The following is a 17,056-nucleotide window of genomic DNA, read 5'->3' on the forward strand; positions in this document are numbered from 1 at the left end:
AAAATAAAAAATTAAATTAAAAAAAAAGGGTTAAAAAAAAAAAAAAAAGAACCTGCATTCTAAAGCTTTAGATACCTAGGTGTCTTTGAAACAGGAGAAGAGGAACAGAGATGGTGGGAGAGAGAGAGAAGGAGGGAGGGAGGGCGGGAGGAAGGAAGTGGGAAAGAGAGAGAGATGCATAAAGATGGATTTTCAAGAGCCTAAGTTCCAGTGGGAATGAGTCATCTATAAAACAATAAATTTTTCTTGTATTTTTTTATAAAGCCATCTCGGATCATTTACTTTTTTTTTTTTTTTCTTATTTTTGTTTTGTTCTTTCCCTTTTTTCTCTTTCTTTATTTCTTTCAGAAAGAGCACAGAAATCAGAGATGGTGAGCCCTTGTTTAGGATTCTCTTTCCCTCACTTACTAGTAATATGATCTTAGTCAAATGATATTTTTTCTCTGAACCTGAGTTTTCTGTTTGCAAAAATGTGGATAATGCCACTTTTCCATACTCCTTTACCGACTTTTGCTAGACCAAGTAGGAAAACATTAATGCTTGGAAAGCCGTAAAACAGTGTGCAGATAGATAGACTTTATTGATTTAATGCATAGTCAGAGTGTTTAGGAGCCAGATACACCTGTATTCAGCTGTTGCATTATCCACTTATTAGCTTAGTGTAATTTTAGTTTCTGTGTGTAGAAAACTTACTAACACCTACTTCAGGGTTGTAAGGAAGAAATAAGATAATCTTAAATTTCAAGATAAATAAGGATATGTTTTATTCCCACTTCTTAGATGAAGAATTTGAAACTTAGGCAGTTAAAATGATTTGGTCAGGGTTATGCTGGTATTAAATGAAATTACCAGGAAAAAATTCTTGGTATCAAATATGGGTTTGGTTTTTTAGATAAATTATATCAGGTAATTCAAAGAAAGAATTCCATATGTTTGTAGCATAAACATTTGCATATGTGTACAGTTGAGATTTGTAAAAATATTATTTGGAAACATTCAGATTTTTTGTTCTTGTACATTTGTTAAGCAAAGAAAAATTGTCCAGTTTCCTTATTTTATTATCAAATTGTACAAATTAAAAAATGTAATCGCATGTGGAAAAACTAATTGCTCCTTTTTCAGTTGTAGTGCTGGGTAACTCACAAGGCCTAGATGTCACTTATAATTTTTGATGGGCATTGTGTATTAGAATTTTTAAAATGAAATTTGATGGCTCCACTCACCTATTAACCCAAGACATATGGTAGGGTTCAGTTCTCATTTCATAAATCCCATTTGTCTCCTATTTCATCCTTTGTGTTACACTTGACTGGTAATAGCAGATTATGTTTTTACTATGAAAATTTCCTTGATTGTCAGTATATCACCAAGGGCATAATCATGATAGATTAAAAAATAATCATGTAAATTATAATCATCTCATTCACATTTTCCAGAATATTTTTTATAATGAGAATTTTTCTTTTTAAATATTGATTGGGGCTTTCCTGGCTTGAGAGAAGGCAATCATGTTCAAATTACTTTATCTGATATACTCTTAGTTTAAACCTAGGGTTATATAGGATTTGATATTAGGGATTAACAAGAAAGCATGACCACAATTCAGCTACTTGGTTCACGTATATAACTTTTCCAAGCCTAGAAAAGTTCTCTGTTTAAATCATGCTAAACCGCTAGCAATTTTAAAACTGAGGTGAACTATGGTGGGAGATTTTTACTTTTTCATAGATGTATAAAATAAGTATACAGCCTGGGAGAGGAAATTACTCAATCGTGAGATTTAAGCTAACAGCCATAAAAACAATAAGACTTCAAGTATTGTTTTAAAGTTACTGTTTAAAAAGGTGAAAAATATATGTAGCCATACCTTTCGTGCTGACAGTTATAGCAGTGCAAGGTTAAGTTATGCTAAAAAATTTATGTTAAAAAGCAGTGCCTGTAACTTTTCATCACATTTACATCTGATGTAATGCTTTAAACACCTCCTCTTCTCAATTTTCGTCAGAAGACTTCCTCCATATTATTCTTTGAATAGTAGGCTAACTTTTCTGAGGACATGATTGGAACACAGGACTCAGCATGGTAGCTTGTAGCAAAAAAAAAAAATCAAAGCATAATTGTGCTTGGTCTCTGGCCACTCTCCCTGGAAAAAGTTATAATATTCAGGACAGAGAAATGTTCAGATCCATTATAGGAATTTCCTTTGTGCAATGTACACATGAACTTTTAAAAAAGTTTTATGTTTAAACATTTTTAACAGTCTGACTTCTAGTGTATGTTGTTATAATATTCAGTATTATTGGAATAATTGTTTTTATTTTCATCATATCAGTGAAATTTATTGAGAGTGCATTAAACTAAAGAACGTAACTTTCAGAGGATGTGTTGAGAGTATCTTGACTTCCAAATTAACTACAATTCAACAACCTTGTTCACATATATATTTCTTATGCTCCAGGCCTGATTTCTTCCCACTTGGCCATTTTGTTTTTTAATTGAAGTATAGTTGATTTACAATGTTATGCTAATCTCTGTTATACAGCAAAGTGACTCAGTTTTACACACACACACAAACGCACACATATCTATCTATATATAAATATATAAATATTTATAATCTTTTTTTAATATTCTTTTCCATTGTGGCCCTGGTCTAATTTCTAGTTTCTTGAACTCTCAGCTGGCTTTTTTTTAGTGCGGCTAAATAAAATAGCTAAGAAATAGATTGAGATCCAGTTAACTTCATTAACTGGATCTTGAATGATTCAAGCATTTAAACGTATGTACCCCTGTATATTGTATCCTGTTGTCCTGGTAAATCTTTTACTTCAAAATTGTTTTGGCCACTTCCTAGAAGTTTGGGGCTCCCCTGGTGGCTCAAACAGTAAGGAATCTGCCTGCAATGCAGGAGATCTGAATTCAAACCCTAGATCAGGGAATGACTACCCATTCTAGTATTCTTGCCTGAAGAATTCTATGGACAGAGAAGCCTGACAGGATACAGTCCATGGGTTCGCAAAGAGTTAGACACGACTGAGCGACTTTCACTTTAAATGAGAAGTTATGTGTCACCTTACCAATTAGGTAGATATTGGGATATCTTCTTCTAAACCTTCTTTTTCTTTCTAAACTCTGGAAAAGTCTAGACACAGTGGAATTTTAAGTGACATTTCCAGGGCAATATAGCTCCTTAGTGGCAAAGATAGAATTTATCACAGATGTTTTGACTTAAGCCCTGGGCTTTTTCCTGGTCTAATTTGTTAATTAAATATTTGTCCTATGACTACTGTTAGGTATAATCTCTCTCTCTCCTTGAATATCTTTATGCTTAATATGAAGTGTTTAGAGAAACTGTGATAAAGTGAGTCACGCCAATTGTAAACTGTTTGCAAATGATGAGAAATTGTTGGAAATATTTTTAGCCAGGAGCTTGAAAGCATTGAAAAACTGGCAGCACAACACAATGGCCAGTATGACCTCATGGGAGGAAATGTAAATTTGTCATGAACTGGCCAGCCTATGACAAAAATTATTATTTTGTTGATACTCTGACAAATTCTTTTGCACTGATCAGTCATAATTGATCCAAACTTTATGTAAAATAAATTGAACTCTAGGCAAAAATAAATATATTAATAATAGTATAATTATTTTTCTATTTGCTATCAAATCTTAAAAGCATTATGTGTGTTTAGAAATAAAGTAAGCTGGCAAGAATAAATTTTGTTCTTACTAAGTGGTAATTTTCTCTTTCTGTGTTGGCTAGGTTTTCCTAGATATGACATTTGGTTCAGGAGGACACACAAGAGCCATTCTACAGAAGGAGCCAGATATTACTCTGTATGCATTAGACAGAGACCCAACAGCATATGCAATAGCTGAACAGCTTTCAGAATTGTACCCGTAAGTAATACTCCTGTATAGACATTTAATTTTGTTGCTCAGTATCAGTTTCTTGGTTTACTGTTTGGAATTTGTTTTCCCTTGTATGATGTTATACTTAATGAAATATTTCCTCCCTTTTTATACAAAAATAATTGATGTAAGTGATATTTTTAGCACCACTTAAAAATATTACTGCATTTATCCTTTGTAAATAAGTATAAATGCAAAAAATTATTTTTGGCAGATATTTGAAGATGTGTTGAAATCCATCCTTCAATAGTATTTTGCCAGATAACCCATACTTCAAAAACATTTAAAAAATATTTTATTTATAGTTTCTAAGAATTTAGGGGAGTAAATAAGTATGTAAAAATTCTGTAGAATTCATGAGGTTACATACATCAATGTAATGCAATTTTCTTTGAAATCTTTTGGCAGTTCACAAATAAATTTAGACCTTTCTATCCCTCTGTCAAAAATAGTGAGCATTTATGGTAGAACTTGAAAAAAAATTTAAGGTTATTGTCTTTATAAGTCATAAAAGCATTTTCCTTTAGAGAAAAACATTTGAATCAATGAGTTATGTCCTTTTGCCATGTTGCTATCAGGCTGTAAAAGACAAATATCCTGGAATTTAGATGGCCATCTCCAAATATGTAAAGGGCTCTTTTCTGTAATGGGGAGTTGTTCTCTTCTGCTAAGCTCCAGAGACTGAAAAAAAAAAAAAATAGATGAAAATTTTAGAGGTAAATTGTGACTGGACATAGAGTTTTTACGAGTTGTAGCTGTCCAACAATGAAAAGGTCTCTGGTGAAGTAGCGAAAGTAAGACCATGGAAAGGTTTAATCACAGGCTAAAGTTAGAAAGTTGGATTGCAAATCTAGAAGAGTCTTTTCAACCTCTCTCAGGTCCCAGACTCTTTGCAAATCTAGGTGATTACATCTCCCAATATAAATATAGGTAAATAAATATACCTAGATTTTTGTTTGCAAGATCACAGTGTTTGTGAAGTCCCTAGAAACCTATTTGACCCCAGGTTCCTTATTTCTAACAGAAATATGAGGGTGAGTTTTTATGGCACAGTATTTTTTTTTAATCATTCTTTCATTTTAAGCAAAGTAACTTAAAATGCACCATCTTGAAGTCTTGTACTGGAGCATTCATATTTGTGAAACTTTTTAGGAGTTTACTTGATTATGATCTGAATATTTATAGAATGAATATAGGTCTCCATTATATATCACTAGCATAGACAGCCTGGTTCTCTTAGATATTATTGTTTCTAACAGTGGTGATTCCCAAGGTCTCTTATTCTTCCAGACACTCTAATTTCTTAAATGGAATCTCAAGACTGTATTCTTTTTGCAGTTTACAAATGTGGAAACTATTAGCTATGCCTATTAGCTTGCTAAAAGGCACATATGACTTAATAGTTACAGAGATGGGATGTATATTTTGCCCATCACCCAATAATCTCATTTTATTAAATTATAGTACCTTATCTCAAATTTTATTGAGTTTTTTTTTTTTTGGTTCATCCACAAAGTAATTCCCTTTAAAAAATTAAACAACAAAAAGATAAATCAAAATAAAGCAGAAAGAGATAATTCAGCTCAGTTCACTTCAGTCACTCAATGGTGTCCAACTCTTTGCGACCCCATGGACTGCAGCATGCCAGGTTTTCCTGTCCATCACCAACTCCCAGAACTTGCTCAAGCTCATGTCCATTGAGTCGGTGATGCCATCCAACCATCTCGTCCTCTGTTGTCCCCTTCTCCTCCTGCCTTCAGTCTTTCCCAGCATCAGGGTCTTTTCCAATGTCAGTTCTTTGCAACAGGTGACCAAAGTATTGGAGCTTCCGCATCAGTTCTTCCAGTGAATATTCAGGGTTCATCTCCCCGCAGTCCAAGGGACTGTCAAGTCTTCTCCAACACCACAGTTCAAAAGCATCAATTCTTCGGTGCTCAACTTTACGGTTCAGCTCTCACATCCATACATGACTACTGGAAAAACCATAGCTTGGACTAGATGGAGTTTTGTTGGCAAAGTAATGTCTCTGCTTTTTAATATGCTGTCTAGGTTGGTCATAGCTTTTCTTTCAAGGAGCAAGTGTCTTTTAAGTTCATGGCTGTAGTCACCATCTGCAGTGATTTTGGAGCCCAAGAAAATAAAGTCTGTCATTGTTTCCCCATCTATTTGCCATGAAGTGATGGGACCAGATGCCATGATTTTAGTTTTTTAAATGTTTGAGCTTTAAGCCAACTTTTTAACTCTCCTCTTTCACTTTCATCAAGAGGCTCTTTAGTTCCGCTTCACTTTCTGCCTTAAGGGTGGTGTCATCTGCCTATCTGAGGTTATTGATATGTATCCCGGCAATCTTGATTCCAGCTTGTGCTTCTTCCAGCTCAGTGTTTCTCATGATATAGTCTGCATGCTGCTGCTGCTGCTAAGTCTCTTCAGTCGTGTCCGACTCTGTGCAACCCCATAGACGGCAGCCCACCAGGCTCCCCCGTCCCTGGGATTCTCCAGGCAAGAACACTGGAGTGGGTTGCCATTTCCTTCTCCAATGCATGAAAGTGAAAAGTGAAAGTGAAGTCGCTTAGTCGTGTCCGACTCTTCACAACCCCATAGACTGCAGCCTACCAGGCTCCTCTGCCCATGGGATTTTCCAGGCAAGAGTACTGGGGTGGGGTGCCATTGCCTTCTCCGTTACTCTGCATAGCCATGGCCTAATAGGATTAAATTCAAGAATACAAGTATGGCTTCATGTCATACAGTCAATGACAGGTTGATAAGTATCACAAGAATCAAATAGCTGTTGTGATTAAAATGTCAAATACTTTTAGATGTAAGCAGGGCATCTCTCAGGCTTCCCTGGTAGCTCAGCTGGTAAAGAATCTGCCTGCAGTGCAGAAGACCTACGTTTGACCCTTGGGTAGGGAAGATCCCTTGGAGGAGGGCATGGCAACCTACTCCAGTATTCTTGCCTGGAGAATTGCCATGGACAGAGGAGCCTGGCGGGCTACAGTTTATGGGGTCACAAAGAGTTGGACACAATTGAGCGACTAAGCACAGCACAACACAGGTTCTCTCTGACTTGAGGCCCTTATGACCTGCACGTGCCATTTCACAAATTCTTTCAGTGTAAAGATATTCAGTATGCCAAGGTGCCATAGTCTAAGATAACTTTTCCTGAACCCTATTAATATTTATCAAATAGAGTTCTCTCAAAATCGATAAGACAACAAATTCCAATTTCAAAAGTAGACTAATAATAGAAGGGTCAATCACTAAACATCAGTGTGTGAAAAGATGCTCCACAAAAGTAGCCGTGAAAAGGGAAATGAAATTAAAATAATACTGGTATAAAACTTTATACGTAGTAAACTGGAAGACAGTAGTTTTAAAAATGAGGATATGGGGGAAAGGATTCTTATTTTTCATGGGTATCTTTTAATATTAAAAAATAAATAAGCTGCTTAGAATCTATTACATCTAAATAAAAGAAGCAGTATCTAAAGAAACATATCCATAGGCTTATTACAGACTTTGTGTATGCATTTTTGTATGTCTAATCATAGAGAACTTGAGAAAGAAGAAATTAATAGTAGAGAGAGGTACAGAGAAAGGGAAAGTAATAGTTAAGAAAAACAAGAACAGATAAATGATCACCATCCCTGCATAACTATGTAAAGTAGAAAAAGCTAAGTGATACTATATATTATTTATAAATATATATCTCCAATTATAGTTATAGTATAAAATGTACATAATGAAGATAAACACACATTTGGGCTAGGGATTACTTCTGGGGATAATGGATAAATGGGTGGATGGTTGGTTGGAAGGATGGACAGATGAGATAAATTGATCATATTCTTAAAAATACATCTATAATTACAACATATAGTAAAGTATGCAAAACGGAAACATTCTGTCATTTCAATGTGCATATCTTTTGAGGAATTAATTTCTTTCTCTCTTTTATTTATTTAGTTTGCTGTTGTCAAAGAGTAGCCTATGCTTCTTAAAAATCCCAAGTTCTTCACTCTGTTAAAACTAAGTCAAAAATAGAAACTCACATTTTCACACACACACAAAAACAAACAAACAAAAAAAAAACTAAGCAATTCACAGGAAAGCTGAATTTTAGGCTAACTCATTTTAGCACTTTCAGAAAAGATGACATGTCAGATCACCTGTTGTTTGAAAACTGAAACTTTTCCCTTGCCTCTGAGGACTGTACAAGAGGAAACACATTAAAATTGGAGCATTGGGGTGTTAGCTGACTTTTACCACAGTGGAAGATGGATGTTGGAAGACAGTTGTTTTTAAACATTTTTTTTTTCTGAATTTAGAGTTAATATGTGCTCTGCATATTGAGTTTAGAGAATATAGACATGTATAAAGAAAATAAAAATTATAATTGATTGCATCATTTGACTGTAGGTAAGGTCCGTCTAGTCAAGGCTATGGTTTTTCCTGTGGTCATGTATGGATGTGAGAGTTGGACTGTGAAGAAAGCTGAGTGCCGAAGAATTGATGCTTTTGAACCGTGGTGTTGGAGAAGACTCTTGAGAGTCCGTTGGACTGCAAGGAGATCCAACCAGTCCATTCTGAAGGAGATCAGCCCTGGGATTTCTTTGGAAGGAGTGATGCTAAAGCTGAAACTCCAGTGCTTTGGCCACCTCATGCGAAGAGTTGACTCATTGGAAAAGACTCTGATGCTGGGAGGGATTGGGGGCAGGAGGAGAAGGGGACGAGAGAGGATGAGATGGCTGGATGGCATCACTGACTCGATGGACGTGAGTCTGAATGAACTCTGGGAGTTGGTGATGGACAGGGAGGCCTGACGTGCTGCGATTCATGGGGTTGCAAAGAGTTGGACACGACTGAGCGACTGGACTGAACTGAACTGAAAGGAGTTACTGAGCAACTGAACTGAACTGAACTGAAAGGAGTTATGGTGCTTCCCGGCTTGCTCAGTGGTAGAGAATCCACCTGCCAGTGCAGGAGATGCAGGTTCAATCCCTGGCTCTAGAAGATCCTTCAGGAGGAAATAGCAACCCACTCCAATATTCTTCTGTGGAAAATCCACTAGACAGAGGAGCCTGGCAGACTACAGTCTAGGAGTCACCAAGAGTCAGACATAAATTAGTGACTAACAAACAACAACAACAACAAAAACTAAATTATAAAAATACAACAAGCTGTTGCATTCAATAGTTTGTAAAAGTAGATATTCTTATGGGGTAAATGTATATAGAAAAGTACACAGAAAAAAATTAAACTGACTTGTTAAACTACCACCTAAGTAGTAATGATTTTGTATATTTCATTCCACCTTTTTAATTGCTAGTGTTTCATTATATGTATTATTTCTTTTGTGACCTTTTGATTTTTTTTTTTTTGCTTTTTATACCTTTAAAGCTTTGAATATCATGGCCAAGTTTAAAAACCATTTTGATGAATTGTAGTAAATACATAATAAAGTATTGACATCTTTACTCTGCATCCCAATCCAGAAGCATGATATATTTTTCCACAGATCATAGTATTTGTGTTTCTGACTAATATTTTTTCTTAATTAAAATGACAAAGTACAGAAAAGTGCTGAGAAGTAAATTAAAATAATTCATAGTCCATGACCACCAAAATAAGCAGCAACTTAGTTTACTAGAATTCTAATATAGTCTTATCTTGATCCATATTACTGCTATTCTGAGTCTTTCTGTACTATTTTATTTTAGGTGTATTTCCATTAAACAACAAATACCAGATGTACTTTGTGTAAACAAATCTGAGCATATTTTCTGTAAAGGGTAATTAAATGAGGAGAAGCTTACTCTTTCTATGTCATCTTGTCTTACACTTTCTATTTTTGTGTTTTATTGAAATTTTCTTCAGCATTTACATTTTCTCTTGTCCATTGTCAATGTATATATATTTGTCTTTGCCTTTTCTCTAGCTATTTTGACAACAATTAAATTTTTTTTTCAATTTACTACTGACTGATGTCAATATTTTTTAAGATTCAGTTCAGTTCAGTTCAGTCACTCATTTGTGTCTGACTCTGCGACCCCATGGACACCAGCACACCAGGCCTCCCTGTCCATCGCCAACTCCTGGAGTTTACTCAAACTCATGTCCATTGAGTCAATGATGCCATCCAACCATCTCCTCCTCTGTCGTCCCCTTCTCCTCCTGCCTTCAATCTTTCCCAGCATCAAGGTCTTTTCAAATGAGACAGTTCTTCACATCAGGTGGCCAAAATATTGAAGTTTCAACTTCAGCCTCAGTCCTGCCAGTGAATATTCAGGACTGATTTCCTTTAGGATGGACTAGTTGGATCTCCTTACAGTCCAGGGGACTCTCAAGAGTCTTCTCCAAAACCACAGTTTAAAAACATCAGTTCTTCAGTGCACAGCTTTCTTTATAGTCGAACTCTCACATACACATGTGACTATTGGAAAAACCATAGCTTTGACTAGATGGACTTTTGTTGGCAAAGTAATGTCTCTGCTTTTTAGTATGCTGTCTAGGTTGGTCATAACTTTTCTTCCAAGGAATAATTGTCTTTTAATTTCATGGCTATAGTCACCATCTGCAGTGATTTTGGAGCCCAAGAAAATAGTCTGTTATTGTTTCCACTGTTTGCCCATCTATTTGCCATGAAGTGATGGGACCAAATACCATGATCTTAGTTTTCTGTTGTTGAGTTTTAAGCCAACTTTTTAACTCTCCTCTTTAACTTTCAACAAGAGGCTCTTTATTATTATTATTTTTTTTTTCAAGAGGCTCTTTAGTTCTTCACATTTTGCCATAATGGTGGTGTCATCTGCATATCTGAGGTTACTGATATTTCTCCTGGCAATCTTGATTCCAGCTTGTGCTTCATCTAGCATAGCGTTTCTCATGATGTACTCTGCATGTAAGTTAAATAAGCAGGGTGACAATATACAGCATTGATGTTCTCTTTTCCTTATTTGAACCAGTCTGTTGTTCCATGTCCAGTTCTAACTGTTGCTTCCTGACTTGCATAAGATTTCTCAAGAGGCAGGTCAGGTGGTCTGGTATTCCTATCTCTTGAAGAATTTTCCACAGTTTGTTGTGATCCATACAGTCAAAGGCTTTGGTATAGTCAGTAAAGCAGAAATAGATGTTTTTCTGGAACTGTCTTGCTTTTTCGATGATCCAACAGATGTTGGCCATTTGATCTCTGGTTCCTCTGCCTTTTCTAAATCCAGTTTGAACATCTGAACATTCACGGTTCATGTACTGTTGAAGCCTGGCTTGGAGAATTTTGAGCATTACTTTACCAGCATTGGTCAAACAGGAGATGGCAAGAGTGAACATCAACATTTTAGGAATCAGCAAACTAAAATCGACTGCAATGGTGAATTTAACTCAGATGACCATTATAGCTACTACTGTGGGCAAGAATTCCTTAGAAGAAATGGAGTAGCCATCATAGTCAACAAAACAGTCTGAAATGCAGTACTTGGATGCAGTCTCAAAAGTGACAGAATGATCTCTGTTCATTTCCAAGGCAAACCATTTAATATCACAGTAATCCAAGTCTATGCCCCAACCAGTAATGCTGAAGAAGCTGAACTTGTACAGTTCTATGAAGACATACAAGACCTTCTAGAACTAACACCCAAAAAAGATGTCCTTTCATGATAGGAGATTGCACATTTTTTAGGATTAAAGTACTTAAACATTGTTTATTGTTAACTATGCAAAAAGAAACATTTATTGGTTAACCACCCCAGGTAAAGTGAGAACTTACTAGTCTAATTTTTGCTTCCTATTCTTTTCCTAGATCATGGCTTTTAAAATATTATTTTGGCTTTTAAACATTAATATCTACTATTATGATAATTATCAGATTGCATGTGCATTGTTTGGCAGTAATATCTAAAATTAATTATACCTAAATTGACTTTATTCATTTTAATGCATCCAACTAATCTTTTTATAATACTGTAAATTCCATTTTGAGTTCTTTATATAGGCTCAGTTCTCTACCAATTGATTACATCTTAGTTTTTCTATAAATTTGCAAAAGGGAAACATCTGTGTATTTGTTTCCCTGAGACTGTGTTACTAATGCTTTCTTACATGGGTAATAGTTTATTTAGTGTAACACTTTGGAAGTTGTGTAGATACTAGTCTTTTTTGGTTAGTTTCTTGCTTGTAGTGTTGTTTGTCTAATCTTACCTTTGATAAGAGATATTAATATTTTTCCTATATTCTCACATCCTTGAGGAGCATTATGTTATTAATAGTATTTGAACTTCCAGTGTTTTGTTTGTTTTCAGAAAAAATAAGTATCAGTAACTGGATTTTTGTGTGGTTTGTTCTATGATCATTAACTTGGAAGGTTACAGGTGTATTTACTTACAGGATGTGATCTCTTCTAAATTATGCATATCATCTGTTCAAGTTGTGTAGTCTGTTCTGTAGCACTTGAATTTTACCATTTACCTTCTTGGCCAACGTTTCTTATTTTTCATTAAATTTGAACAGGATATCCTGGCAAAGGCAAGTTTTGGCTTCAGGCTCACTGCTTGGGTTCTTGCTACCACACTATTTTATATATACCTGTAAATATATAAAACAGCAATTTAGTCACATTCAGTAGCAGAGTCCAGACTCAATCCCAGGCATTTTGTCTCCAGGACCAATGTAAAAATCACGTGAAAGAAATATACTGTCTTCTTAAATAACTCTATCTACCTAAAATTTAGAGTGCAAGGATAAGATATGAGACACAGTTATTATTAATCTTACTAACCAGAAGAAGTTAGTTATGCTATGATTGTCAAAGTGAAAGAATTTTTATAAATATAAACAAGCATTAAAAAAAGACAACTTGGAAAAATTAACTAGATCTTTTTGAACTGTTGAAGATGGTATGTCACCGCTTCAGTCTTTTTGGTAATATAAACATTACCAAAATAGAATCTTGCATTTTGCCCCACTGGATACTTTTAAATATAACCTTTATGTAAGGGATATCAATCTTTACAAGGTGTTTTAGGAAATGAAAGTACTTGACTGTCTGGTTTACTAAACGTTCAGTTCTGAAGCCTGGAGAAAAACATACATTGTACTAAGTAACTTTCAGGCAATCTGACAGTTCTAATGGTTTCAAGAGGATTAGGAAATATAGTCCTTGCCTTCACAGAGTTTTGTTGTTGTTTAGTTGTTAAGTCATGTCCAACTTTTTCTGACCCCATGGATTGTAGCCTGCCTGGCCCCTCTGTCCATTACAATGAAGCAAAACAGATAGCACACAAATAATTCCACTATTTGTAATTTAAAGACAATTGTTTTTATGTCTTAGAATGAATATAGTATGTTTTAAGAGAAATATGAGTACAATATGTTCTGAGAGTGATATGTTCTTATCTAGTCTAGAACATCTTGAAAGGCCACCTGAGTATGTGCATTTAAGTCAGAATCTGAAGTAGTGACTGGTAGCTCAGTAAAGAGTGGGGGGTGGTGAAGAAGGAGGGAGCATTTGTAGTAGTGAGAACAGAATATTTAAAGATCTTCAGCAGGAAAGAGACTGTTGTATTACTGAAGGGACTGTAAAGTGAACAGTGTGAGTGGATGATAGTAAGTGTGGCTAGAGAAGTAAGCTAGTGCCAAACCACAGGACCTGATTAAAGCTTTTAAATTTTAACAGCAATGAATGGGCAGCAGTGAAAGAAAGAACTGATATAATCATATTTGCTTTAAGAGATTATTCTGCCTGCTGAATGAAGACTAGGTTGGAGAAGGGTAAAACTGAAATGAATTCAGTAAGACTGGCACAGTGGTAAAGAATCCACCTGCCAGTGCAGGGGTCACAGGAGACGTGGGTTCTGTCCCTGGGTTGGGAAGACCCTCTGGAATAGAAAATGGCAACCCACTCCAGTATACTTGCCTGGAAAATTCCATACAAAGAGGAGCCTGGTGGGCTACAGTCCATCTGGTCACAAAGAGTTGGACACGACTGAGAAACTGAGCTCACACTGAGACCATTTAGAAGGCTAGGAATTGCCACTCTACCTGGAAGCTGATGGTGATTGAGGCTTATATAGAGTTTTTTTTTCCTTATCTTCCTATTAAAATTTTGCTTTGCTTTAATGATCCCTAGCATCCCATTCCCATTTTGATAGCATTCTAAAAATAATTCATTCCAAAGTAAAATTATGTTGCGTGCTTACAGGTGAAACTGATGTTAATATTGTGGCACTAAATTTTAAAAGACCCTTCAAGTATTCCCACTTCTGTGACTTGACCAATATAAGGAAGAAGAAAAAGGATAAGTACATTCAGTCCTGCCATTTTCCTAATTCCTGCCGAGTATTTGCATTCTCACTGAAGACTTTCAGTAGTTTTAATTCCTCCAGAATCTGCTCCACCTCTTGTCACTCTGGGAGAATGGCATCAGCCAGGAAACAGTCATTCAATTGTTGAGTGAGTGGGCCCAGGCACTAGTCTTCTTTAACTATTTCCTTTCACTCACCCCTTGTGTGTAATCAGCAGTGATGGTCATTTAGTTCTCCCTCAAGTCTTGGTAACTTAAATATTTAACCTCTGTTTTTCTTCTTATTATAAAGTTCTACAGCCAGACTGCTTCTTTTTTTTTTTTTTTATCACAGCTCTAATTTTCTCACTGAAAAACTGGATAAATTACTTGACCTCTCTGTTTCTTAGTTTTCTCCTCTTTAAAATAGGGATAATAATAGTATCTACTTCCTAGGAATGTTGTGAGGATTAGACTTAGATAGTATAGTGTATTCTTTTAGAGAATACATGAAATCATTTTTTGGGGTCTTAGTCAACATTTTATGGAGTGGAATGGAATAGAATAGAAAATATATTACATAATGGAAGTTAAGTATCATTTCCATGTATGTGTGTTTGTGTGTATGGGCTTCCCAAGTGGTGCTTGTGATAAAGAACCCGCCTACCAGTGCAGGTAGATGCAAGATACATGGGTTCGATCCCTGGGTCAGGAAGATCCCCTGGAATAGGAAATGGCAACCCACTCCAGTATTCTTTCCTAGGAACTCCCACGGAGAGGAGCCTGCTGTCCATAAGGTTGCACAGAGTCGGACATGACTGACGCAACTTAGCACACACATGCATATATGCATATTTTATGTTTTTGTATATAGGATTTCAGTTGAATCATATTTCTATGTATCTTGATCAAAAAATTTTTAAAACTACCTATCCTAATATGGCTCTGTTCTACATATTTGTTCACATTGTGTACTAAATGTTCATTGAAGACAGAAATACATTTGTCTAATGTATGTTCATACCCCTAGAACCTAGGTCTGCTTGGAATATATTAATATGTGTAAGCTAGTAAGTTTTTATGATTCAAACAAAACACAAACCAATGTGTAGATGACAGTTACACTTTCCAGGATCCTGTTGCCTGGAAATCCCAATTTGCCTGGAGAATTGGAAGCCCCTGAAAACTGCCTTCTCTTAACCTGTACTTTGCTTGACTGTTTTGCAATGAATGAAACAGATGTGAAATGTAGACACTGACTGTGAACAAAGGACATATAGTTGGGGAGTGGAATTGAGTTTCAGAGTAAGAGATGTCTGTAGTCAAAATATTTACAGTGTATACTGCTGAATTGTATACTTTCAAAGGGTGAATATTACAGTAAGTGAGTTTCATCTCAATTTTTAAAATTATGATTGCTTTTAGATTTAGATCTTTTAATTTAGATTTTTATGAGATAAGTGCCTTATGGCAGAAAGCAAAGAAGAACTAAAGAACCTCTTGAAAGTGAAAGAGGAGTGAAAAAGGTGGCTTAAAACACAACATTCAGACTAAGATCATGGCATCTGGTCCCATCACTTCATGGCAAATAGATGGGGAAACAGTGGAAACAGTGACAGACTTTATTTTTGGGGGTTCCAAAATCACTGCAGATGGTGACTGCAGCCATGAAATTAAAAGACGCTTGCTCCTTGGAAGAAAAGCTATGACCAACCTAGACAGCATATTAAAAAGCAGAGACATTACTTTGCCAACAAAGATCTGTCTAGTCAAGGTTATGGTTTTTCCAGTAGTCATGTATGGATGTGAGAGTTGGACTACAAAGAAAGCTGAGCACCAAAGAATTGATGCTTTTGAACTGTGGTGTTGGAGAAGACTCTTGAGAGTTCCTTGGACTGCAAGGAGATCCAACCAGTCTATCCTAAAGAAAATCAGTCCTGAATATTCATTGGAAGGACTGATGATGAAGTTGAAGTTCCAATATTTTGGCTACCTGATGCGAAGAGCTGACTCATTGGAAAAGACCCTGATGCTGGGAAAGATTGAAGGCAGGGAGAGAAGGGGACGACAGAGGAGGAGATGGTTGGATGGCATCACTGACTCAATGGACATGAGTTTAAGTAAACTCTGGGAGTTGGTGCTGGACAGGGAGGCCTGGCGTGCTGCGGTCCATGGGGTCACAGAGAGTTGGACACAACTGAGCGAATGAACTGAACTGAACTGACGTGACTAAAACATTTTAATCAAATAATTAAAAAATTTATAGTATATGAAAGTAATTTAACTTTTCTTCTTATTGGGGATTATGATAGTATCTTAGAAAAGGGATGATGGACAGGCTCAAAAAGGTATTTTATCCTAGATTTACTAAATGGACTGCTTTTCTCAGTTTTCTTTGTCAATCCTTACTCTTCTGATTTACTACCAGTTGTGCTAAATACTCTCCATTTGTCTTTAGATCTCCTCTCTGCCCTTGATCCCAGGAAGATGACTTTTACAGATATATCAACATTTGTTTCCTGACTTCTGATTGGGTTCAGCAAATTAGTGAAAGGGGCAGAAAATCAGAACACAGAGGAGATAAGGTCTGAGTGTGTCTTAGCAGTGACCACATTCGTCTTCAGACTTCATTGTTCACAGGCCTCTTCTACGTAACTGCTCTGGCTCTTGAGAATTTCAGTCACTGCTTTTCGCCCTTAACTCTTCACCTCTTAGCTTTAGGATACTTCTCACATCCTTTTTTGTCTCTCCTTAAATTAGTCATGTGTTTGTAAATAGTCTCTTTATTAAACTTTTCAGTTACCCTGCTTGGATGGTTTTTCTTTTTTTTTTTTTCCTTGCCAGAGCCTTGGTGGACTCACAAGATCT

General features: G+C 36.0%; 1 protein-coding gene across 27 annotated transcripts in view; it reads left to right on the top strand.

Moving 5' to 3' along the window:
* Positions 1-17,056, top strand: part of METTL15 (methyltransferase 15, mitochondrial 12S rRNA N4-cytidine) — a 230,732-nt gene that overhangs the window by 100,839 nt on the left and 112,837 nt on the right. For all 27 annotated transcript variants that reach the window (XM_086338572.1, XM_086338587.1, XM_086338573.1 and 24 more), the window contains one exon: positions 3,767-3,903. In XM_086338572.1, coding sequence (XP_086194698.1) covers positions 3,767-3,903 — 137 coding nt within the window. The remainder of the gene's footprint in view (positions 1-3,766; positions 3,904-17,056) is intronic.

Source organism: Bos grunniens, chromosome 15 (assembly GCF_055505025.1).
Source record: "Bos grunniens cultivar Pamir isolate PY7600 chromosome 15, Bosgru_T2T1.0, whole genome shotgun sequence".
NCBI classification, from domain to species: Eukaryota; Metazoa; Chordata; class Mammalia; order Artiodactyla; family Bovidae; genus Bos; species Bos grunniens.